At 36.6% G+C, this 24,817-nt stretch overlaps 1 protein-coding gene across 1 annotated transcript in view; it reads right to left on the reverse strand.

The window, feature by feature from the left end:
- Positions 1-24,817, reverse strand: part of ERO1A (endoplasmic reticulum oxidoreductase 1 alpha) — a 45,869-nt gene that overhangs the window by 14,003 nt on the left and 7,049 nt on the right. Inside the window, exons 2-8 of the mRNA XM_053889417.1 lie at positions 21,311-21,430; positions 20,478-20,561; positions 17,159-17,197; positions 9,447-9,523; positions 9,267-9,340; positions 4,518-4,638; positions 2,284-2,330 (exon numbers count right to left, since the gene is read on the reverse strand). Coding sequence (XP_053745392.1) covers positions 2,284-2,330; positions 4,518-4,638; positions 9,267-9,340; positions 9,447-9,523; positions 17,159-17,197; positions 20,478-20,561; positions 21,311-21,430 — 562 coding nt within the window. The remainder of the gene's footprint in view (positions 1-2,283; positions 2,331-4,517; positions 4,639-9,266; positions 9,341-9,446; positions 9,524-17,158; positions 17,198-20,477; positions 20,562-21,310; positions 21,431-24,817) is intronic.

Genomic DNA, 24,817 nt, shown 5'->3' on the forward strand with positions numbered 1-24,817 from the left:
ATAAAGAAATTATATTTACCTTCACTTTTTCCTGAAAAACAAAGCAAAATGTTTATTATTGTAAACTCTTTCCAGATGTCACTTTAAAATGCTATACTTCCATAAAAATAAGACTCTGAATAATGGTTAGTTTTAGTCCATCAGTTCACCCGCCTAAGCAAAATCTGATAGTAAGACACTTGTGAGAGCAACTCTATCTAGTATCTAGGCATAATAGGAATTATGCCTGATTTGCCTCAAGGGCATCATCTCCAAGAGCCTGGATAAGGAGTGGTTTTAGCTTGTACAAGATTTAATATGGGCTGACAGGAGAGAAAAATCTAATCTATCATCTGAGAGCACTCTCAAGTATCTTAAGGACTTAACGGTTATTTGGTTGGCAGAGCCTTTTTCCACGTTTATTTATCCTAAATCTGTAACACAGTTTCTGCTAAAGATTTGTGTTCTTGCTTTGAAACCTCCAGACTGACATTGTGAATCTTTACCTTATTCAGGAATATTTTTAAAGACTATGTGTTATGATTCAAATGAGGCACAGTTCAGCGGTTTGTAAGCAACTGTTCAGTTACTATTAAAAACCTGTCTTCGTTTGCCCACGCTGATTCAATGCCATCATTGTTGGATTATTAAAATAACATATGCTCATTGCAAATACATATATTTTTTTAAAAAAGGAGGACACAGATGGAATAAAAAATGTCACTCATAACTCCCTCCGCCCTATATAAATACTGTTTACATTTTGGTAAATGTCCTTTTTCTTTGCAAATAGATATTTAGATTTTATATTAAGTATGTTTTTACAAAAACATATTATATATACTATATACATATACATACTGTTTGATACCTCAGTGTGCTATTGGTCACTACTTACACAAATGAATACAAATTTTCAGCAACATTTCTAACAGCTGCAGTCTACTACATGAATACACCATAAATCATCTAAACAGTTCCTTAATGAAGAACATTTAACTTATTCCCACTTATCTTTCAGATAAGTGAGGGTGGTTAATTAATTTATCAGATCATAATGTGAATTCCTAGTGAGAATCCCCTCTTACCTAGAAATTTGCATTTCATCTTATATTAAGTCAATAGCTTCCAGTGAGTTACCATATGTGACTCCATATAAACCCAAACCCTTGTTTAAAGATGTTCTTTCATTTCGAATCTAAGAAAGACTAGTCTGCCAACATTTAGGGAATGATGCAATCTTATTGCTTTCCAGGAGGAAATTTATGTTTATTGACTCTATGAGATCAGCAGCTTTTCAAATGAATTTTAAAAATGAAAACCTTACACATTTGCTAAAAGCACATCAAAGATTTCATCAGTAAGCACATGTTAAGAGAACAGGGATATATATTTCCTAAGCAAAAAATCTGAAATCATACACTGAAATGGTTTACTCAACAAACCATTCTGCCTATTATAGACTGGGCAAGGTTTCTGAGTTTCAATTTTATACCCCCTCTGCACCTTCACAGTGTCTAGCGCATAGTACACGGAGGGTAATCATTTGCTGAAGGAACAAATGATCTTCACGATTGTAGACAAGACCATTAAATGAGGACAGCAATTTTCATCAATCATTTATTTAACAAACTACTCCATCTGCTATGTGTCAGGCTCTCTGCTAAGAGATGAAACCAATAAATACTCCCCATATGTCCAAAGTACTAGGTAGGATCAATAGATACATAATAGTAGAATAATGCTGCACAGTGGAAAGGTGGTAAGAAAAACAAAGCATAAGACCACTTTATGAGGACAGAGAGGTTTCTTCCAGTTAGGAGGGTCAGGGAGAGCGGAAAAGGCAGCATTTGGGCAAGACCTTGGGCATATGGAGAAAATGAAAAATGTTAATGAAACATAAAGACGTGAATTTTAAATCAGACTCCCAATATATACAATGATTTCAAGTTCTGGGAAAGATCTGAGGCAGAATGTTTTTGGATATTCATTTAACTGGAAAATGAGCAAAAACAGTGAAAAACTAAATACAGATGTTATATAAAAATGCATAGAAGAATAAATATTTAACCCAATCTCCATCCTATGATAATCTAATACCATGAACTTCATTACACAAATACTTCTTACTGGAGTATAAATATTTTAAACACCAATTTCTCTATAAGGGGGAGGCATAACTTCCATGGAAATAGGAATATATGATCTCAAACGCTCTTGCCAACCCTTACCTGGCCTTCCTCTTCCTTCTAACCAAAGTTCACTGCCTGATAAATAATATAACAGTGCAAATAAATAACTCACCTTGACTAGAAGCCAAAGGATTTAAAGGTCTTTTAATTGTCTGTGGCCTAGAAACAAAAGAATTCAATTATAGAATATAATTATGTTACCTATCATGTTACAATTATTTAAATAAAAGTGAAATTATCTCAGAGAGTTTCTTAATGACTATATCCAAAAGCAAACTGTTTTACTGAGCTTATAAAATATTTAGTTTTCTCTAATTGCTTTAAGGGAGGGTGGTTGTTATCTGTTTTAGCAGTAATAGCTTCTGATCTTTTCCCATTGTAGCAGAGAAGAAAGTCATTTCTTAATCACTTCTTCAAACAAAGGAAGAAAATACCAGTCAAGCTCTCCTCCTAGAGTCATAAATGTTTCTATATACATTTCATATACATATACACATGTGTGTGTGTGTGTGTTTGAGTGTGGCACAAAGCACACTCCTAAGTGAAAGACAAACAAACAAAAATGTAAATACTCAACCCAAGCATTCAAATAAAAAGGGGAAAAAAGTAGTGTGGGTAGATTATTTTCCACTTAGTTAATCTTAGGTACATCAATTTGCCCTGTGGCCACCAAGTTTGTTATGATTTTAGTAAAAGGTTTTTTTTTCAGATATATTTGTTTTTGAGAGACAGCGCAAGCTGGGAAGTGGCAGACAAAGAGGGGGACACAGAATCCGAAGGAGGCTCTCTGCTGACAGCAGTGTGCCCGATATGGGGCTAGAAATCATGACCTGAGCCGGTCAGACGCTCAACCGACTGAGCCACCCAGGCACCCCTATTTTAGTTCACATTTAAAAAAATACCCTTCAGGGGCACCTGGGTGGCTCAGATGGATAAGCATTGAACTCTTGGTTTCAGCTCAGGTCATAATCTCACAGTTCATGGGTTCAAGCCCAGTGTTGGGCTCTGCACTGACAGTGTGGAGCCTGCCTGAGATTCTGTCTCCCCCTCTCTCTGCCCCTCCCTTGTTCACACTCTCTCTCAAAAATAAATAACCTTTAAAAAATAAACAAAGTAAGTAAATTAAATAAAAAATAAACCTTCAGGGGCACCTGGCTGGCTCAGTTGGTAGAGCATGTGACTCTTTTTAAAAAATACTTTCTTTGGGGCGCCTGGGTGGCTCAGTCGGTTGAGCATCCGACTTCGGCTCAGGTCATGGTCTTGCGGTCCGTGAGTTTGAGCCCCGCGTCAGGCTCTGTGCTGACAGCTCAGAGCCTGGAACCTGTTTCAGATTCTGTGTCTCCCTCTCTCTCTGCCTCTCCCCTGTTCATGCTCTCTCTCTGTCTCAAAAATAAATAAACGTTAAAAAAAAAAAAATACTTTCTTTTAGTTTATTTACTTTGAAAGAGACAGAGAGCACAGCAGGGGAGGGGCAGAGAGAAGGAGAGACAGAATCCCAAGCAGGCTCCACGATGTAATCACAGAGCCTCATGTGGGGCTTGAACTCACCAACCTTGAGATCATGACCTGAGCTGAGATCAAGAGTCAGACACTTAACTGACTGAGCCACCCAGGCGCCCTGAGAATGTGATTCTTGATCTTGGGGTTGTAAGTTCGAGCTTCTAGATGGGTAAGAGATTACTTAAAAATAAATCTATGAAAAAAAAAAAAACACCTTTAGAGTGAGTCAATATGTCAAACATCCCTAATAATAAACAAGGGAATTTAAATTAAACACATGGCAGAGATGAGTAAATTATGAAAACTCTCCACTTCAAAACTGGAGAAATTCAAGTCAAAAAAAGAAATAAACTGATACACAGTGAGTGTTCAAGTGTTACCCATTATAATTATTCTCTGAAATTAATTTAACTTCAACTTGAAAGCAGGTAAAATAGCTATAGCCACAAAAAGACGAATACAGAGTACCAAAAAGAGAATCAGTAATCTATTCTCTATTGCTAACTACCTGATCTTGGGAAATGAAATAAACCTGGCTGGCTCTAGGTTATTTCATCTATAAAATGAGATTCTATAATCCACCGAAGGAACATGTATGAAATGTCCACAGTACTCCCATAAAAGTCTAACACTATTCTGTTTTTTAAAGAAGAAAAAAAATATTTGTTGAAAGTCATGTCCACATGTTTCTCCAGAGGGGAACTAGATTAATTAATAAGTATTTTCTATGTCCAAATATATCCTTTAACAAAGTGAATGTGATTTGCAATTTAGAGTCATTATGATTTTGTTTGTTTAGAGAAATCACTGTATCTTTCAGGATTTTCTAAATGAAATGACCCATACTTAAAACAGTTTTCTTCATAGATGACATTCCATATCTTCCAAGCATCTGGTCCTTTGTAACCCGTGTAGCGCTCAGGGTTAAGGAGCAAATCTACATATTCGGCATCAGGAGACTGTATATCTGTAAAATAAAATGTTTCATTAAGTCTTTTCCTTCAGTTACCTTAAAAAACTGGTATAATAGACTGTACTCCACTGATTCTAAGGCACTACAAATGTAACAGTGCATCCAGACTTTAAAAACAACCTTTTACAAGAGAGATGAGAGAAGGAACAAACGGCCACATTAAATGTACTCACTAGTTGCAAAAGCATCCTGCTTTTAAAAATGATGAAAAATAGGAATACGTGAATTTTAGAATTGAAGAAATATGGTAGTTCAATTCTCATAAGCTACCCAGGCAAAGAATATACTGTGTATTTCCACCCCCCCCCCACATTAACCACAAGCAATTCATCAGTAACTAAGGTAAATGAAGATTATGACTACCATACACTGCTTGTTGCCAAAAACTTCCTTCTTAACACGAGCACCATTGAGATCCACTACAAAGCTGTCCCAAAGGTATCATCCTAAACATGCAAAAAATTATAAGCAGGGTATTAGCATCAGCACTATTTATTAAAGGGAAAATCAGAAGCAAACTGAAACATCCAACAGAGCAGAGCCTGGGCTCTGGAGCCAGAGTGTGTGGGTTAGAATCCAGTCCCTACTCCTTATTCAGTGTGGAACTCAGGGCAAATTACATATATTCTAGGCATTGATGTCATCATTTATAAAATGGGGATGATATACACTACTGTGATTTAAGTTTCTCTGTGTAGAGCTTAGAACAACAGTAAGAATATAAAACATATTAGCTAGTGGTATTATGACATATCTTAACAGACCATTATACAATCAACAAAATTGTTAAGTACAAAGACTATCTAATAAAATGAAAAGATAAGCAATTAGACACTAAAGAAAAACATATAAAAATTGGTGGCAGGGACGCCTGGGTGGCTCAGTTGGTTAAGTGTCCTACTCTTGATTTCGGCTCAGATCATGACCTCATGGTTGTGACATCAAGCCCTGTGTTGGGCTCTGGGCTGAGTGTGGATCCTGCTTAAGATTCTCTCGGGGCGCCTGGGTGGCTCAGTCGGTTAAGCGTCCGACTTCGGCTCAGGTCATGATCTCGTGGTCCATGAGTTCAAGCCCCGCGTCAGGCTCTGTGCTGACCACTCAGAGCCTGGAGCCTGTTTCAGATTCTGTGTCTCCCTCTCTCTCTGACCCTCCCCCGTTCATGCTCTGTCTCTCTCTGTATCAAAAATAAATAAACGTTAAAAAAAAAAAAATTAAAAAAAAAAAAAAAGATTCTCTCTCCCTCTGCCCCTCCCCCACTCACGTGCACGCACAGGCTGTCTCTCTCTCTCTTAAAAAAAATTGGTGGGATATTGGTTTCTCATATGTTCTCATATAAATTTGTATAATGTATTATAACTTTGAAAGCAAAAAATGGCCCTGGTTCTCCAGGGGCTTTGGGAAATTATTTAATATACATCAACACCTTATTCATTTATATTGTTTTATTTTTTTTGAGAGAGAGAGAGCAAGCGGCACAGGCAGAGAGAATCCTAAGCAGGCTGAGCCACCCAGGCATCCCCCCTTATTCATTTATAAGGTGTAACAATGTGAACGAATAATGAAGAAGTGGGCAAAAATGCCTCAAAGCAGCCAAAGTAGATGACAAAATCGGAGCACACAGGCGTATGCATGAAAGTTCATCAAGCTCTCAACAGACCTACTTCTTTTTAAAAACGCAATGACAGATGCGCCTGGGTGGCTCAGAAGGTTGAGAGCCCAACTCTTGATTTCGGCTTAGGTCACGATCCCAGGGTCATGGGATCAAGCCCCACATTGGGCTCCACTTAGAGAATGGAGCTTAAGATTCTCCCTCTGCCCCTCCCTCCTGTTCTCTCTCTCTCTCTCTCAAATAAAAAAATTTTTAAACAAAACACAATGACAAAAACAAAAATAAAACTAAGTTTGGTTAGTTTTATCCTAATTAACAGTACACTCGAGACATAAATTAGAGGAAATTTTGCTTCTAGAAGTAGCACAGTGACAACATCTAGAAATAACTGACACTTCATGCAGAAGTAGCAATTAACATAACTAGGAAAAGTAGAAATAAAAACTTAAAAACAAATTTGCATAGGGGCGTCTGGGTGGCTCAGTCAAGTTAAGCATTCGACTCTTGATTTCAGCTCAGGTCATGATCTCATGATTCATGGGTTCAAGTCCCATATCAGGCTCTGCACTGATGATGGTGTGGAGCCTGCTTGAGATTCTCTCTCTCCCTCTCTCTCTGCCCTTCTCCCACTCACACTCACTCACGCTCTCTCTCTCTCTAACCAAGTAAACATTAAAAAAAATTTGCATGAACTCCTCTAGTTGAGGAACAGATTTTCTATTCATCTCAACTAATACTAAAAGTATTGCCACAGTATATATAGCAAATTATAATAAATTCATAAAAACTCTCATTTTTAAAATATACAAATAACGGCTCAGCATCTAGTACTTTAAGACAGAAAACTAATCACCAAGAAATTTATTAAATTTTTCATATTCTGCCTAATTAGACGTAAACATTAGGTGATTGGTAATTTTACTTACAGTAAATACTTCATCTTGCCTCATCTTTTTAATAAAAAATAATTGTTGCAATAACCATGTTTTGCCAGATGACAAAAGCTCAAATTTCTAATTAAAATGTGTAAAACACCTTTTGTCTTCTACCTACTATTTACATAATTTCTTCATTATAAAGCTATCCTTTTTTGTTTTAATATTGATCCTCCTTGAACAGAAGAAACAAATATAAATGGACAAGTGATTCATCCAAGATAACAGAAGTCCACGGATAACAAATGAATTATTGATTCTCAGTCCTTGCTACACAAATATAAGCATGTAGCCTCAAAACAATGGTAAACAAAGTTAAAGTATTACTGTTCGTTCTCTAGCACTGCAGGTCTAAAAAAATGTGCTGCATGTTATAAGCTTAATTTTATCTCACACGGTAACACTCAGGCCAAAGAATCTTTGTGAAAAAGACAGTAAAATTAGGGGGTTGAGAGAGTATTTTATCTCCCTAAGTTTACTAGTCTAAACCTTGGTGTAAGTCCACAACTCCTTATCCAACATCCCTGGGGTCAAATGTGTTTTGGAATTCAGAACTTTTCAGATTTTAGAAAAGTATTACAGTATATGCAACATATACTGAGTAGTATTACTCCAGCAGGGACCAGGGAGCAACTTTTAATCAAACACCAAAAATATTTCTGTAGTGCAACAGGTGAATATTCACACTAAATGAGTCTGTGCTAAACTTAGGGGGGAAATACTCATTTTTCAGAGCTTTCTGATTTTGAATTGTGAACACAGGATTATAAATATTATCTGACAGAACATGGTCATGTTTTACAGTAGGGGAAGCATACGTTTCTTTTTTTTTTTTTTTTTTTTTCTTCCAAAGTGAAACCACCAGGTTAAAAATAAGTACTTTCCCTTTGCCTTCCTCTTTTGGGGGGGAATTGCAGGATTCGGCTCTCACTTACAATTAAAATGATCTGTACCACTCTTTTTGCTAAGATTTTCAAAAGATCATTAATCTGCTTCAAAAGAGCGCCACTGAAGGATATCAAAATTCAGTCTGATTTGATTTTGTTTAGCCAATTAACAGGCTAACCATTCAACTTAGAAAAAGGAAGATACTAGGAATAGGAGAATAGGAGAATCCATAAATCTGATGAAAGGGTGCCAACAGGTGCTAGGGCTCCTGGATATGAACACGACCAGCACTCTGGCCCAGCTCCAGATGCCTCAGAGCAACTCATGGTTCATTCTTCTCTTTCCCAAAAGTAACGCACACCATCATTAAGGTAAATATGTAACAATCCAAGGCCAGTGCAACAAAAGCAGGTTTTGGCAATCTCTACATTTGAGCTATTTATGCCAAATGCCTGTGTATATTACAAAAATTACATATACATATTACTTAGATATGCACAACTGTAAGACTCAGGAGGTAATTTTTTTCCAGAAACGGAGGTGTTTTTTGCTTTTTTTTTTTTTTTAACTTCGGTAAAACATGTATAACGTAAAACTTACATTTCAGCCGTGTTTAACAGTTGTGCAACCATCACCACCAACGGTTTCCAAACTTTTCTATGACCCCCAACAGAAATTCTATAACCATTACACAATAACACTCCGTTCTCCCCTGCTTCTAACCTCTGGTTACTCTATCAACTTGCCTAAATATTTTATGCAAATGGAATCATGATAGTTGTCCTTTTGTGTCTGGCTTATTGCATTTAGCATAGTATTTGCAAGGTTTATCCATGTTGCAACGCATATCAAACTTTTTTTCTTTAATGGCCAAATGATATTCCACTGTATATATTTATTATATCCTGTTTGTCCATTCATTAGTTGATGGATACATGGGTCGTTTCTACCTTTTGGCTGCTGTGGATAATGTTGCCATGAATATGGGCATACGAGTATCTGTTCCCCTGTCTTTAATCTTTTTCGATATATACTTAGGAGGTGAATTATTAGGTCATATGGTAATTTTGCCTTTCATTTTTTGAGGAACTGCCAAACTTTAGAAACTGAGTTCTAAAAACCATTTAAAAAGATTTTTCTTTCCTTAGGCACAATTTGAAACGAAATGCACACGATAAAAAGCGTTATACCATCAGCTTCACAGAAGCTGTCTGAGGAGTCATCATGCTTGGTCCACTGAAGCACAGCCTTCTGTGTTTCCTCGCTTCAAATGAAGAAAACAAGTAGTGTTATCATTTTTTTAAAATTAATATTTCACAAGAAAAAAATATAAAATACTAAAGCAAAAAAAAAAAAAAAAAAAATCAAACCTCAGCGATTCATCCACAGCTCCAAGCCGTTCAGCTTGCTCACATTCTTCAATGAGATTATTGGCTACCTCAGAATACTAAAAGGAAAAGGGGAATAGATGGATTACAACTTACTGCGTTTTTAAAACTTTCTCAAGTTCAAAGTTATTTAAGTTTCATTTATACCTAGCACCATTTCCGTGGCTTCAAAACTTAAAAAAAACAGGGGTGCCTGGGTGCCTCCGTCAGTTGAGCGACTGGCTCTTGATTTCAGCTCAGGTCATGATCCCAGGGTTGTGGGATTGAGCCCCATGTCGGGCTCTGTGGTGAACGTGGAGCCTGCTTGAGATTCTCGCCGCCCCCCCCCCCCCCCCCGCAACAATCTGTGATCTCTCTTAAAAAAAAAAAACAAAAAAAACCCTGAAAAAAATTAAGCCCTCATTTCCCCTGAAGCTAAAAAAAATAAGTAAAAGGCTCTGCCTCTTGCTTTTGTTGATGAAAACATTTACTATAATGGTCACAAAATAAAGAATATAGTTCTGATAACTCATTACAAGCTGTTCATGAAGAAAATCTCTGAGGTAGACGGAACAATGGGCAAGGCATCAGGAGGCAACCTCCCACTGTTCTAATGGCTTAATTGCAAGCACCAGTTTTCTCATCCATAAATAAGTGGTTAGACCAGATGATGTGGGTGTAGGTCTGTCTCAACTCTAAATATGATTCTACATATGCCCTGGAGCCTACGTCTTATAAAAAGTATTCTTGTATCTTCAGGTGTTTAAAATACATTCTGTAACAACCGCATTTCTTCTCAATATTTAAGTCACACACGCACACTCACACTCACTCACACACACACACACGCACACACACTATTCTGCTGGGAGTGTATGTGGCACAGGGAAAAGTGAATGTGGATCATAAGATTTCACAACACACTAGTCATCACCACCACAGAGATGAAAGGCATACTGGAAGAAGTCACAAATTCAATCAGCAAATATTTATTGGGTACCTACTACACCCTTATTGCTTAGGATGACCATGCAAACGACTGCCCAGTCTATGATACTTCCAAGGATAAAAGGGAACCCTAAAATAACTGAAATGATACGTTTTTGAAATATTTATTTACTGAATAACGACTTTGTTTCTTTACATTCATTGATTTGTAAGACAGCTCAATTTGAAGACTTTTCAAAAATAAAATTCTTTTTATGCAATTAAGTATTAAGGGGTGAAGGGATATGTGTTCAATGTACTCTCGGATGGTTCAGAAAATAAGAATATGCATACAGAAAAAACAAGATAACACAAATGAGGCAAAATATTAAAAATTAGTGAATCTGTAAAGTACACAAAATGTCTTTTATTAATACTGCAAATTTTCTATAAGCCATTAATTAGCTTAAGATAAAAAGTTAAAAACACATAAAAAATGAACAGAGGCACCTATTTCAAGTAGGAATATGAATTTATCCAATTAAAAACAAAACAAGACTTTCTTTTTTTAAATTTTTCATGTTTTTTTGTTTGAGAGCGAGCACACACAAGTGGGCGAGTGGCAGAGAGAGAGGGGGACAGAGGATTTGAAGCAGCAGGGAGGGGGAGAGAGAGAGAGAATCCCAGGCGAGCTCTGTCCTGTCAGTGTGGAACCCAATCTGGGGCTCAATTTCACGGACCCCAAGATCACAACCTGAGCTGAAACCAAGAGTCAGACACTTAACAAACTAAGCCACCCAGGCACCCCAAAAACAAGAATTCCATCAATAAGAGACTCTTCCCTGGAGCACCTAGGTGGCTCAGTTGAGCATCGAACTTTAGGCTCAGGTCATGATCTCACGGTATGTGAGTTCAAGCCCTGTGTCAGGCTCTGTGCTGACAGCTCAGAGACTGGAGCCTGCTTCAGATTCTGTGTCTCCCTCTCTGCCCCTCTCTTGTTAATGCTCTGTCTCTCTCTCCAAAAATGAATTAACATTAAAAAAAAATTTTTTTAATGAACTTCCAAAAGTTCTGAGTCCATCAAAAAATTAGTCTTTTGAATTAAATGATTTTCTGTTTGAAACAGCTGATTATAGCATCATTTAACTATGTGCAAAGTTCTGCCATTGGAGCCAACACATTAATAGCTAGGACTTTATTTTTTTATGTGAACAAGAAAACATAGAATGAAAAATGAGCAAAATTGGGGTGCCTGGCTGGCTCAGTTGGTAGAACATGTGACTCTTGATCTTGGGGTTGTGGGTTCAAGCCCCATATTGGGTGTAGAAATTACTTAAAAATAAAATCTTTAAAGAAAAAAATGAGTGAAATTACTTTAGAATCTATGGTGAAAAAGTGCAGAATAGTGATTGCCCCTAAGGGAAAAAATAGAAATTGACTAGCACAGAGTACCAAGGAACTTTCTAGGTAATGGTAATGTTCTATATTATAATAGAAGCCTAAATTACACAGGTATATGCATTTAGAAAATGTACACTTAAAATTTGTGCATCTCGCCATGTTAATTTTATAAAAATTAAAGCAAACATTAGACTCTAATGATATACTTCTAGTTGTGTGGTGTGTATATACATGTGTGTTATATATGTATATATATATATAGAGAGAGAGAGAGAGAGAGAGAGAGGTTGAGAGAGAGAGAGAGAGAGAGACGATGACATATTTAGGATAATGTGTACTGATGCTTGCAATTTACTTTGAAATGCATCTAAAAAATAAGATTTTTTTAATGGATAACTAGAAGGATAGACAGATACATATGTGAGAAACGTAAGTTTACAATAATGTTAATGATACAAATCCAGGTGATGGGTATGAGTGTTCACACGAAAATTCCTTCGGCTTTGCTGGATATATAAAAATTTTCACAGTAACATACCTATTAAAAATTTTAATTCAGAACAATAACTTAGTCTACATGAAAAACCACATATACCAGAATGATATGTAAATGCACCACTATAGCTGCACAAGTTATTATTTTTAGACATAACAAGTAATTTACAACTAGTAATTTACAAAGTAGGTGCTTTGGCTTTGTCAGTAGATTTGTGTGTTCTGGTGTTTATGTGGTCACAGATATTTCTATGCCCCTTGCGGATGGTAAATGATGACCTTTTGTGTAAGTTATATATCCTCATCAACTGTGGTGAGAAATCGAAATTTAATACTTCTTCCTTAAGCATGTACTTCTTTATTTCTTTCTAGTTATTTCAGCTAAAAGGATTCATTGTAAAATTTTTGATTACTAAATAGTAAAATAATTATAAGCTGTCGATATGCACTTTACAAAAAAATATAAAACCACTATAGGAAGTGGAAGACTACTCTCTCTATGCAGGATTGCTCACCCACTATTTCCCGTATATATTTTAAATAAACCTGACCTATAATTTGCCAGGTTTCCCACTGACAAGTCAAATGGCAGCCTGGCAGCTTAGGATATATCAGGACACAGAACAATTGGCTGATAACTCCGAGAGACCAGCAGGACAGAATGTCGATGCTGTTCCCTCCACTTCCCAAGACTGTAAGGAGTTAGTTGCCCCCAGAATTGTGTCTGCCTGGAATTGTTTTATCAGCAGGTATTTTATCACCCTGTATACTGTCCTTGAAAAATCATTTATTTACATTTAGGGAAGGTCAGGAAAAGAGGTACAAATTATTATTGGTCAACTTGATATTAAAGTAAGAACTCTTTAGTGTACATACATCTCAGAGGAGACAACAAAGGAAACTAGAAATACAAAGTATTTGGTCAATTAAATTGATCTTAACTTATTTTAATTTTTTTTAATGTTTATTTCTGAAAGACAGAGAGAGACAGCATAAGCCGGGGAGGGGCAGAGAGGGAGACACAGAACATGAAGCAGGCTCCAGGCTCCGAGCTGTCAGCACAGAGCCTGACACAGGGCTCGAACCCACGAGCCATGAGATCATGACCTGAGCCGAAGTTGGACGCTTAACCAACTGAGCCACCCAGGCGCCCTCACCTTAACTTGTTTTAATGCAACTATTAATATTTTGTTTAAAAAGTTTAAAACTCAGGACAAATGATAAATCATTCAGGATGCTGGGGCACCTGGGTAGCTCAGTCAGTTAAGCATCTGACTTCGGCTCAGGTCATGAACTCACAGTTTGAGTTCAAGCTTCGCATGGGGCTCTCTGCTGTCAGCACAGAGCCTAGAGCCTGCTTCAGATCCTCTGTCTTCTTCTCTCTCTCTCTCTGCCCTGCCCCCACTCACGTTGTCTTTCTCTCTCTCCCTCCCTCTCTCAAAAATAAACATTTGAAAAACATCATACAGGATGCCAGAACAACAGGCATAAACCAGTCCTGCCTCAGGCAAACCTTGGTATATGGTCCCTTGATGTACTCTTGTTACTCTCTAAGTGCTTTGGATTTTACTCCAAGAGAGATGGAACACATGAGAGAATTTTAAACAGAGGAGAGATACTATCTGAATTCTTAAAAAAAAAAAAAAAAAAAAATCACTCTGGCTGCTGTCTTTAGAAGAGGCTATACAGATGCAAGGAGGGTAAAGTAGGCAGACCATTTAAGAGGTTACTACAATAATCCAGGCAAAAAATGATGGCATCTTTAAATACAGCAGTAGCAATAAAGATTGTTAAGATTCTGGATATATTTTAAAGCTTTGTAATCACAAATTGAATTTTTCCTACCAAAATAGGCCTTGAGACAATAATAACCCAGTAACATTTAGCACCCCTAGGAACCAGATTATAATCTCTAAACACCATTTCCCACTAAAAGAACCAGGACTATTTAGAAAAAACGTTAATAGAAAAAAGGTTAACTCCAAGCTCAGAGTAAGAAAAATGCAAAATAAGCCTAGAAGATCTTTTCATAATAGAAAGCAAAAATTCTAGGGGCGCCTGGGGTGGCTCAATTGGTTAAGCAACCGATTCTTGATTTTGGCTCAGGTCATATCTCACTGTTCGTGAAATTTGGGCTCTAGTTTGGAGTCTGCTTGGGATTATCTCTCTCTCTCTCTCTCTCTCTCTCTCTCTGCCCCCACACCTGCCCTCTTTCCCTCTTTCTCTCTCTCTAAATAAATAAATAAACATTTAAAAAAGGGGAAAAAAAGTCTACTAAGACTACTGAGATCATCTCAAAGGCCATGGTCACTTACTTGAAGGAGCATCTAGTGACCAAAGATGGAAAAACTCAAGCATCAAAAGGAATAATAAAAAATGACTACAAAAGAGTCCAGTACATTAAATATGTCAAAACTCCGAAGTTCATAATAACACTTAAAAATAAAAATCTTATTGGTCATCTCTGGAGATGCTAGAGCACCAAACTCATAATTATTCTGAAAACTGGTAAGCAAAGGAAAAGAATAAAGCATTTATACTGTGTGCCCTGCATAAACTGTATTTCAGGGCATCCAAATAGTTGACAAGAAATGGTTTTATAGAATAAAAACAGATAAGAAGTATGGAAAGAATGATAAAAATATGTTTTCCGTCATATGTGGAATTTGAGAAACATAACAGAAGACCAAAGGGGAAGGGAAGGAAAAATAAGTTACAAATAGATAGGGAGGGAGGCAAACCATAAGAGACTCTTAAATACAGAAAACAAACTGAGAGTTAATGGGGGTGGGGGTTTGGGGGGGCAGGGAAAATGAGTGATGGGCATCGAGGAGGGCACTTGCTGGGATGAACAGTGGGTGTGGTATGTAAGTAATGAATCACAAGAATCTACTCCCGAAGCCAAGACTACACTCTATACACTATATGTTAGCTGTCTTGACATAATTAGAATATCAGCATTTTCAAACCCCTAATGAAAGAATGCAACAAGTAATAATCATCAAAGCGGCTAATAAAACTTTCAGGTAAAAAGCTAGTGGGTAACTTTATAACAGATACATAATGAGCCCAATGATAGATCTTAACATCATAAGAAAAGAAAACCAGACATTATGTGTCTTCTGATATGATGTAATAGTAAGTACACAGCAACTCCAATCAATATATATCAGAAAATGAATCTGAAAAGCCTTAATACCAAGAAAGAGGGAGAGGGAATGGACATGGATTGAAAGACATTTAAGACACAGAAACATACAAGTAGTACCAGAAAATAAGGAAGTGCTAAAAAAAGAGAAAAACCACAATGATGGGAGTATGTTAAAGGGACACAGGAACAACTGAAACAACTCCCAATAGCCGGAATAGAATGATTTGAACAGTAAAATAAAGTCATACCTGATTATAATCCAAAGTATAAAATAAACATCTCTTGATATAAATAAATGATTGAAAAAATAAGTAAATGGAGGGAGATATAAATCTCCCATACTGAAAAATTCCAATTTATATCCTTAAGAAGATAGAGCCCTCCTGAAGTATGGGCTGTACACAGTGAGCTCCCTCCAAAGAATGCAGTGTGGAAAGGGTGGAAAGTAGTAAATCTACAGTGGAGAAAACCTGACAAAAATTATGTCAGTCAGGTGATCAAGGTTAACATTAACAGTAATAAGTCATGTTGATACTATGTACCTTTGATGCGATGTGATGAAAATGGCACTTTAACTCTGTAGTCTTCCTCCCCAAAACACATAACCCCAGTGTAATCATGACAAAAACATCAGACAAATCCCAATTTATGGACATTCTACAAAATACCTGGTAAGTATTTCTCTAAACACCTTATCAAAAACAAGGGAAGTTTGAGAACCTGTCACAGCTAAGAGAAGCCTAAGGAAACATGACTATTAAATATAATGTGGTATCCTAGATGGGATCCTGGACAGAAAAAGGACATTAGGTAGAAATCTGAACAAAGTATGGACTTGAGTGATATCAATATTGATTCATTAATTATAACAAATGGATCATAATAATGTGAGATGTTAATTATAGATGAAACTAGAATGGGGTATATGGGAACTATATTATCATCACAATTTTTCTGTAAATCTAAAAGTATTATAAAATCAATACTTTTATTTATAAAGGTAAAAATACTTTTAAAATCAATACTATTTAAAAAAGAGACTTGGAGGTGCCTGGGTGGCTCAGTCAGTTAAGTGTCTGACTCTTGATTTCGGCTCAGGTCATGATCACAGGGTCGTAGGATCAAGCCTCACATTGGGCTCCACACTGAGCACGGAGCCTGCTTGGGATTCTCTCTCTCCCTCTCTCTCTGCTCCTCCCAGCTCGCACTCACTCTCTCTCTCTCAAAATAAATAAATTTTTTTTTTTTTTTAATTTATAAAAAAACAAAAGAGAGAGAAAGAGACCTAAGAGACACAGGAACCAAACACAATGTGTGAAATACGTTTGAATCCTGTTTCAAACAAACAAATTATTATGAAATGGAGAAATCTGAACCCTGACAGTGGTTATATTTTTTTAAGTATTTTTTTATCTTAAAAATATCTATGAAACTTTTGTAAACAGAGCGATTTTTCTGTGAATGGCTTTAAAAATAATTGGGAAAATGGAGTGCAAGGTACAGATGAAACAAGATTGGCCATACACTAACTGCTGAAGCTCTTTATTTATCTCTCATGTTTTCTATAATAAAAAGCTGAACAAAAGAAAAAATAAGGAATTAGAGCCATTGAGTATAAATGACTCCTAATGGGTTTTACTGTGAAGGACAACAGAGAAGTAGGGTCATGCCTGGCAGGAGAAATGAGTTTTATGAGTTTTTTGTTAAGATACTAGACACGTTAGTAAGTGTATGTACATACCTTGTAGCTTGCCGATTTAATTCCATCAGGAACTTCATCCTGAAAAAGAAAAAAAAAATGCTTTTGTATGACATTTAGTCTATCTTCTGAAAAAAAATTTAAGTTTCTATGATTTATGAGATTATTTTTATTTATTTATTTAAGTTTACCTTATTTATTTATTTAAAGTAATCTCTACACCTAATGTGGGGCTTGAACTCATGACGCCAGGATCAAGAGTTGCATGCCCTTCCAACTGAGCCAACCAGGTGCTGCTTTGAGATTATTTTTATTTTTATTTATTTATTTATTTTTAATATATGAAATTTATTGTCAAATTGGTTTCCATACAACACCCAGTGCTCATCCCAAAAGATGCCCTCTTCAATGCCCATCACCTTCCCTCCTTCCCACCCCCCCATCAACCCTCAGTTGGTTCTCAGTTTTTAACAGTCTCTTATGCTTTGGCTCTCTCCCACTCTAACCTCTTTTTTTTTTTTTTCCTTCCCCTCCCCCATGGGTTTCTGTTAAGTTTCTCAGGATCCACATAAGAGTGAAAACACATGGCATCTGTCTTTCTCTGTATGGCTTATTTCACTTAGCATAACACTCTCCAGTTCCATCCACGTTGCTACAAAGGGCCATGTTTCATTCTTTCTCATTGCCATGTAGTACTCCATTGTGTATATAAACCACAATTTCTTTATCCATTCATCAGTTGATGGACATTTAGGCTTTTTCCATGCATAGGGGCACTTGTACCCCAATGTTTGAGATTATTTTTAAACAGAATTGTTTAGGAGGCGTCTGAGCGGCACAGCTGGTTAAGCGTCTGACCCTTGATTTCAGCTCAGGTGACCTGAGCTGAAATCAAGGGTCAGACGCTTAACCGGTTGAGCCCTGTGTTGGGCTCTGCTCTGAGTGCAGACCCTGCTTGAGATTTTCTCCCTTTGCCCCCTCCACTTGTGCACTCTCTTGCGCTCTCAAAAAATAAAGATGAAAAATAAAATAAAATAAAATAATAAAGTTTTTTTAAAAATTGCTTTAAAAAAGATTCAAATTTTCAGTAACTGTAAAACCAGTTGCTTTTTCTGACCAATGTTAATATAGCCCATTTAATGTGTAAGTGCAATTAAATGCCTTTATTAAGTGTCTACCATATTTTGAGCATGCTTAATAAGCCATATAAATAAGTTATTGGTAAACTTGAATTTCCCCAACTAATGTTTCCTATTACTAAATATAAATACTAGAACTTTGGGAAATAAAACAAAACATTTAAATTGACAATATCACTTTAATGATATTATCGTAACAGAAATGGTTTCACAAGTTAATCCATCCATTTTCAAAAACTTTTGTCTGAGAATATACTAAAAACATGATTCTTAATTATTTAACGATAAAAGACCCATAAATAATATTTTACATTTGCTTTAATTCCATATGCCAGATAGGTTATATAGCAATATTTTATTTGCACATATAAAAATAAACCACTCAAAAATATAGCATCACTTCACACCCATTAGGATGGCTATTATCCAGAAAATAGAAAATGGCAAGTATTAGTGAGGATATGGAGAAATTGGAAGCCCTGTACATTGCTGGTGGGATGTAAAATGGTACAGCCACTGTGGCAGAAGGCATGGTGTTCCTCAAAAAATTAAACACAGATTTACTAAATGATCCAGCAATTCTAATCTTGGGTGCATCCCCAAAAGAACTGAAATTAGGAATGCAAACATAGTCAGTCAAAGACAAATATCATATGACTTCACTCATATGAGGACTTTAAGACACAGAACAGTTGAACACAAGAGAAGGGAAGCAAAAATAATACAAAGCCAGGGAGGGGGGCAAAACATAAGAGACTCTTAAACATGGAGAACAAACAGAGGGTTACTGGAGGGATTGTGGGAGGGGGGATGGGCTAAATGGGTAAGAGGCATTAAGGAATCTACTCCTGAAATCATTGTTGCACTATATGCCAACTAATTTGGATGTAAATTAAAAAATTAAAATAAAATAAATAAAATGAGCTGCAGAGTATTTCAAATAAATAAATAAATAAATAAATAAATAAATAAATAAAGTTATCCAAGAAAAAAAAAAAAAAAGGAATGCAAACAGATACTTGTGCACCCATATCCCAAACAGCATTATGCACAATAGCCAAAAGACAGGAATAACCCAAAAGTGAATCAAGAGAACGGATAAATGAAATGCAAATGCATAACAATGCAATATTATTCAGCCTTAAAAAGGAATAAAATTCAAATACCATGTATAACATGGTACTATGGATAAAACTTGAAAACATTAGGTTAAGTGAAACAAGCCAGACACAAAAGGACACACTGTGTAATAATTCTCCTTATCTGAGGTACCTAGAATAGTCAAATTCATAAAGAAAGAAAGTAGAATAGTGTCTGCCAGGGGCTAGAGGGACGGGGGAATAGGGAGTCATTGTTCAGTGAACACGCAGTTTCAGTTTGTGAGGATGAAAAGGATGTGCACGTGGATGGTGGTGACGGTTGCACAACAGTGGGAATGTACTTAATGCCACTGAACCGTGCACTTAAAATGGTTAAAATGGTAAATTTTATGTTATGTATATTTTATCACAATAAAAAAATAGAAATATATGCTTTTAAAATGAAAAAAAAAAAAAAAAAAAGGCTTCATGGAAAGTGTAAAATTCTCTGCTTCCAGAGTAGAACACTTCAAATTTTAATGCTCTGAGAATTCCTTTTTTTTTTTTTTTAAGTTTATTTATTTTGAGAGAGAGAGAGCCCACATGAACAGGGAAGAGGGAGAAAGAATCCCCAAACAGGCTCCATGCCCATCAGCGTGGGGCACAATGTGGGGCTTGATCCCACAAACCATGAGATCACGACTTGGGTCGAAATCAAGAGTCAGAGGCTTAACCGACTAAGCCACCCAAGCACCCCTAATACACTGAGAATTCTTAAGCAACACCAGGTGTTTTGTTCATCCATTCCCCACCCAAGGAAAACAATACACCATGAAGAAAGGAGGGAGTTTGTTTACCTGCCAATTAATTTCATTCTGTTATACTATAAACACACCTTTGGGTAAGATGTAAGAAGAAACAAACATCCTATTAATCTCACCAGTAAGTCACAGGATTATTACAAAAGAATAATTCAAAATAGGTTTTATATTGGTAAGTTGAGGTTTTTTAATATGTAAATATTAAACATTATATTTAACCTAAGGATTAAAAAGTTATTTTAGTTGTATTGCCCCCTTTTTAAAACATTGCAGTTATTTGCAAAAAGGTGTAACAGTTGTCACATGTATACTTGGTTCTTACCGACTGACACGGCTTGACAGCACAGTCTCTCCGACCACACTGGTTGATATCGTTCCAGAAAGGACACGGCCTCTTCAGGTTTACCTATAGGATAATAACAGAAAAAGTTACAAGAGTAAGAATCTTGAGATTATTATTCAACAGGTGTTGAATTATGATGTGATAACCTGGTCATGCTATCAGCTGCAATTATTCTTTTTCTTCGCTTACAGCTTGCCAAGTTCCAGCGATCGTACCAATGTGTAACTTGTGTTAAGTAAACTGGTAGACTTGGTTAGAAACACACAGACTGGTACGAAACAGATCCTGAAGATGGGAACTAGGAGCCAAAGTAGCTCATATCATCACTGCTCAGCTGATACTTTTTTTAAGCCAGTAACAGGCAACTGTTGAACTCAGACGATAACTACATATTCCAATGATCAGATATTCTAAACCCTTTAAGTAGATATCTCAAGATAAAATATCAACAGTGACTAGTTAAAATAATACAGGTCAGAACAAAGTCACGCTTCTCAAAAAAAATGTAGTTATTTTAATTAACTGGAGTCAAGCCAGTATTTTGGGAAAGTATGCATTGGCAATTTTGGTAACAATATAATAGTTTCTGTTCTGAGTTCAAGTTAACCAACAAGTTTGTAACTCCAGAGTGCAAAACTCAGTTGTTGAAATTGAAAGTATCCAATGGATGTTTTCAGAACCACACTGTTCACTCTTGTGAACTGAATTTTAAATAATGGCCACAATTTTGAAGTTCAGGAATTCCTAATAAAATACAATTACCCATTTAAACTTTAAGTATTCTTATACAAAAAAATTAAAAATAAAAATACCTTGTAATATCTAAAGTAGTCGCTTTCAAGAAGTTTTTGTAGTCTTGGGAAAAGCCTGTAGTTATTAAATCTATCAATGGTTTCAACATCACAGGTACAATCATCCAAGTAACCACTAACCTGTTACAAAGAAAATAAAACAATACATCAAAATACCTTAGTTGCAACAGGGTTCTTTTTCCTGACAAGGTTAGGACTCAAGCAACTCTTATCTTCCCTCCTCATGATTTTCTGAGATGAGACATGACAGTAATCTAACAATGCTATTGCTCTTGCTATACACCTAGAAGAATGCGGTGCATACCTTTTGGAGGGTACACTGAGCTCATCACACACCCATGCACACACACACATAGGCAGAGTTGGTCCCCTGCAGCCACTTTGTAACCCTGCCCCAGACCTGACCAGGGGTCAGTATCTAACCCAAACCATGTCTTGGTCCCTGCTCCAGGAATCTGGACTTGAGAATAAGAAGAGATCTCTCTCCCTGCAGCTTGACCACTAAAGCAAATAAACTCAGACCATATTCCATCATGTGAACTGAGCAGCACATGAGCCAGTCAGCAAAAGAGAGGAAAGATTTTTAAAGATACACAGTGAAGCAGAGACAGGAAACAGAAAATATCTGATACATGGATTCCCTGGGGTTTTCCAGCTCCTACTTCCACCCAACTTCCTTGAAGCTCAGTTGCATTCCTATCCTTGGCCTTCCTGAGACTCCATATTCCCAGGATTCAACTGTCTCTGTATTCCCTATTAAGTTTCCTACAGGATGTATAGGTAGGGGACATGCTTGGTGAACGTATAAAAAGAAGTGATACTGAATTTATAAGATAAACAATAATTCATTATAAGGATTTACCAACTCTCAAATACTAGTCCATGACAGTTTATTTGTCCAGGTTTGAAATGGTGCTTAGAAATCACTTATCATTAGCAGCACAGAGATAGCAAATTGACCACTAAGCCAATTCTGATCTTCAAATGCTTAAAACTAATATCTTAATGGTAATTACGATCAGACAATGTTATCAGAAGTGACACTAAGGGCATTATGCTAAGTGAAATTAGTCAGTCAGAGAAAGACAAATATCATATGACTTTACTCATATGAGGACTTTAAGATACAAAACAGATGAACAGAAGGGAAGGGAAGCAAAAATAATATAAAAACAGGGAGGGAGACAAAAATAAGAGACTCTTAAATATAGAGAACAAACAGGGTGTTGCTGGAGGGGTTGTGGGAGGGGGGATGGGCTAAATGGGTAAGGGGCTTAAGGAATCTACTCCTGAAGTCATTGTTGCACCATGTGCTAACTTGGATGTAAATTATAAAAAATAAATAAGTTATAGAAAGTAAAAATTAAAAAAAAAGTGAAGCTAAAAGTCTTAGACATTTGTTTGGCGCTGCACAAACATCTAACAGAATTAATTTAACATTGCTAACATTGTAACATTGTAAGTAACAAATATATCATGATTTAAGAACAGTAACTAGATTGTTTTGTTTTGTTTTTTTTTTAATATAGGGCATGCTGTAGAAAAGAGATCCTTATCATACTTTGGTCTGCATACTTGCTTTACAAACTACTTTCGATTATATTTCAGAGAGACTTACTGTCAAAAAAAATTTTTTAATCTACTGGTAAGGAAGCAAATACTTTACTAAAATACTGAATGTAGGTGTTTTCCCATTGGAATATGTAAAATCCTACCCTATTTTTAATTTTAGAATGTCACAAAACAGGAATGCAAAATTTTTACCTAAAAGTAAATACTTTTGGATGATGAGAGACAATACTTTGGATAATGACAGCAATATTTAAGAACTAAGATTTTGTCCCAATTTGTGTAGTCTTATTTGTTTTGGACTAATGCAGGTTCTAGAAATCTGATCTACATATTTTTTACTGCAATAACTACTTATTTTCATTTCATATGCAAATTTGTCCTTGTTTCCTGCTAAAAATTCTCTTGAGTATACAAAAATCTTCAGGTCCTAATTTGGGGTACCACAAAAGTGCTTTATTTTTAATTTAAAAAATTTTTTTTAATGTTTATTATTGAGAGACACAGAGAGACAGAGCATAAGCATGAGAGGGGCAGAGAGAAGGGGATACACAGACTCTGAAGCAGTCTCCAGGCTCCAGCTGTCAGCACAAAGCCCGACATGGGGGCTCGAACTCTCAAGCTGTGAGATCATGCCCTGAGTTGAAGTCGGACGCTTAACCGACTGAACCATTCAGTCACCCAAAAACAGAAGTGCTTCTAATCTAGATGATTTGATTTTTCACCTCTTTCTTTTGAGCCTTAAAAGTAGAACTTCTAAGGACATAAAATAGCTACTTTTTCCTCTTGGATACAAATTATTACACAAAGAAATAACAGGCACAGAGACTACAAACGCCAAAGGGACACATGCCTGATAGGGACAGTAGGTCACAAAAAAGAAACAAGCACATAAAAAAAAAAAACAAAAAAAAACAAAAACAAGAGAATGGTTTTGAAGCAATTACTTTTTCCCCTGAAATAATTCATTTTTAAGGTAAAAATCTATCTTTGAAACTCAAGTTCAGGCATCACCTCTTTTGGAAAGCTACCCCTGGGGTACCACTCATCCCCTGCTGGGTTAACTGTCTCCTATGTGCTCCCATGGCATTCCACATACTCCTACATAAGGATTACCTCACTCCTTTGAATTTATATAGTTCACTACCTCCCTCTAGAGTTTACAATCCTTGAGAGCAAATCATGTTTGTTCATTTTGTATTCCCAGTCTTCAGCACTGTACTTCTAGAAAGCACACACTAGATGCTCAATATTTATTTGTGAAGTGGATGTGTGAATGAATGAATGAATGAATGGATGGATGCTGTCTACTGTCACTGTCATTCCCTGGAGACCAGCATCACAGTCTGATGATGACTAGGTTCCTCACATCATCTATGGTAGTGCTCTGTGCTCCAGACTACACAGGCCCAAGTGGTAGGAATGCACTCAGAGCAAGGGAAGCAAGCAGCGAAGGCAAATTACCCATCACATCCAACATTTTACCAATCTATACCTTAACTACAAAGGAAGCTAGAAGAAGCCACAAACCATAAAGGAATGCAAGGTGCATTCACAGCAGAGATGGCTTTGGCCCAGAGATCCCGAAGAGGGAAGACAGGACAATGGTAGATTGGAAACCCTCTGACCTTTACCTACGAAATTGAGCAGGAGGTATTTCCAACTACAACAAAAGGTAGCAGGGCAGCTAAGGAGGTAGGGCAGGGATGGAGGAATTTCAACAGATGGAGAAGGCCCAGCAAAGGAGAGGCAGGAAGATACTTGGAAACCAAAGCCATGTGACAGTTCAGATAAGCCTGCCAACAGGCAGAACCTGATCACTGGAAGAAAGGTTGGCAGGCATGATGCCAGGTCCAGTTCTAGAAACTAGAGAACCAGGCATGTTACAGGAATAGAGTCTCAAGAAAAGATTAAGGAAGAAATGCAATTAACAGACCC

This window comes from Panthera pardus, unplaced genomic scaffold, assembly GCF_024362965.1.
Source record: "Panthera pardus isolate Hobbes unplaced genomic scaffold, ASM2436296v1 HiC_scaffold_24, whole genome shotgun sequence".
In the NCBI taxonomy this organism is placed as follows: domain Eukaryota; kingdom Metazoa; phylum Chordata; class Mammalia; order Carnivora; family Felidae; genus Panthera; species Panthera pardus.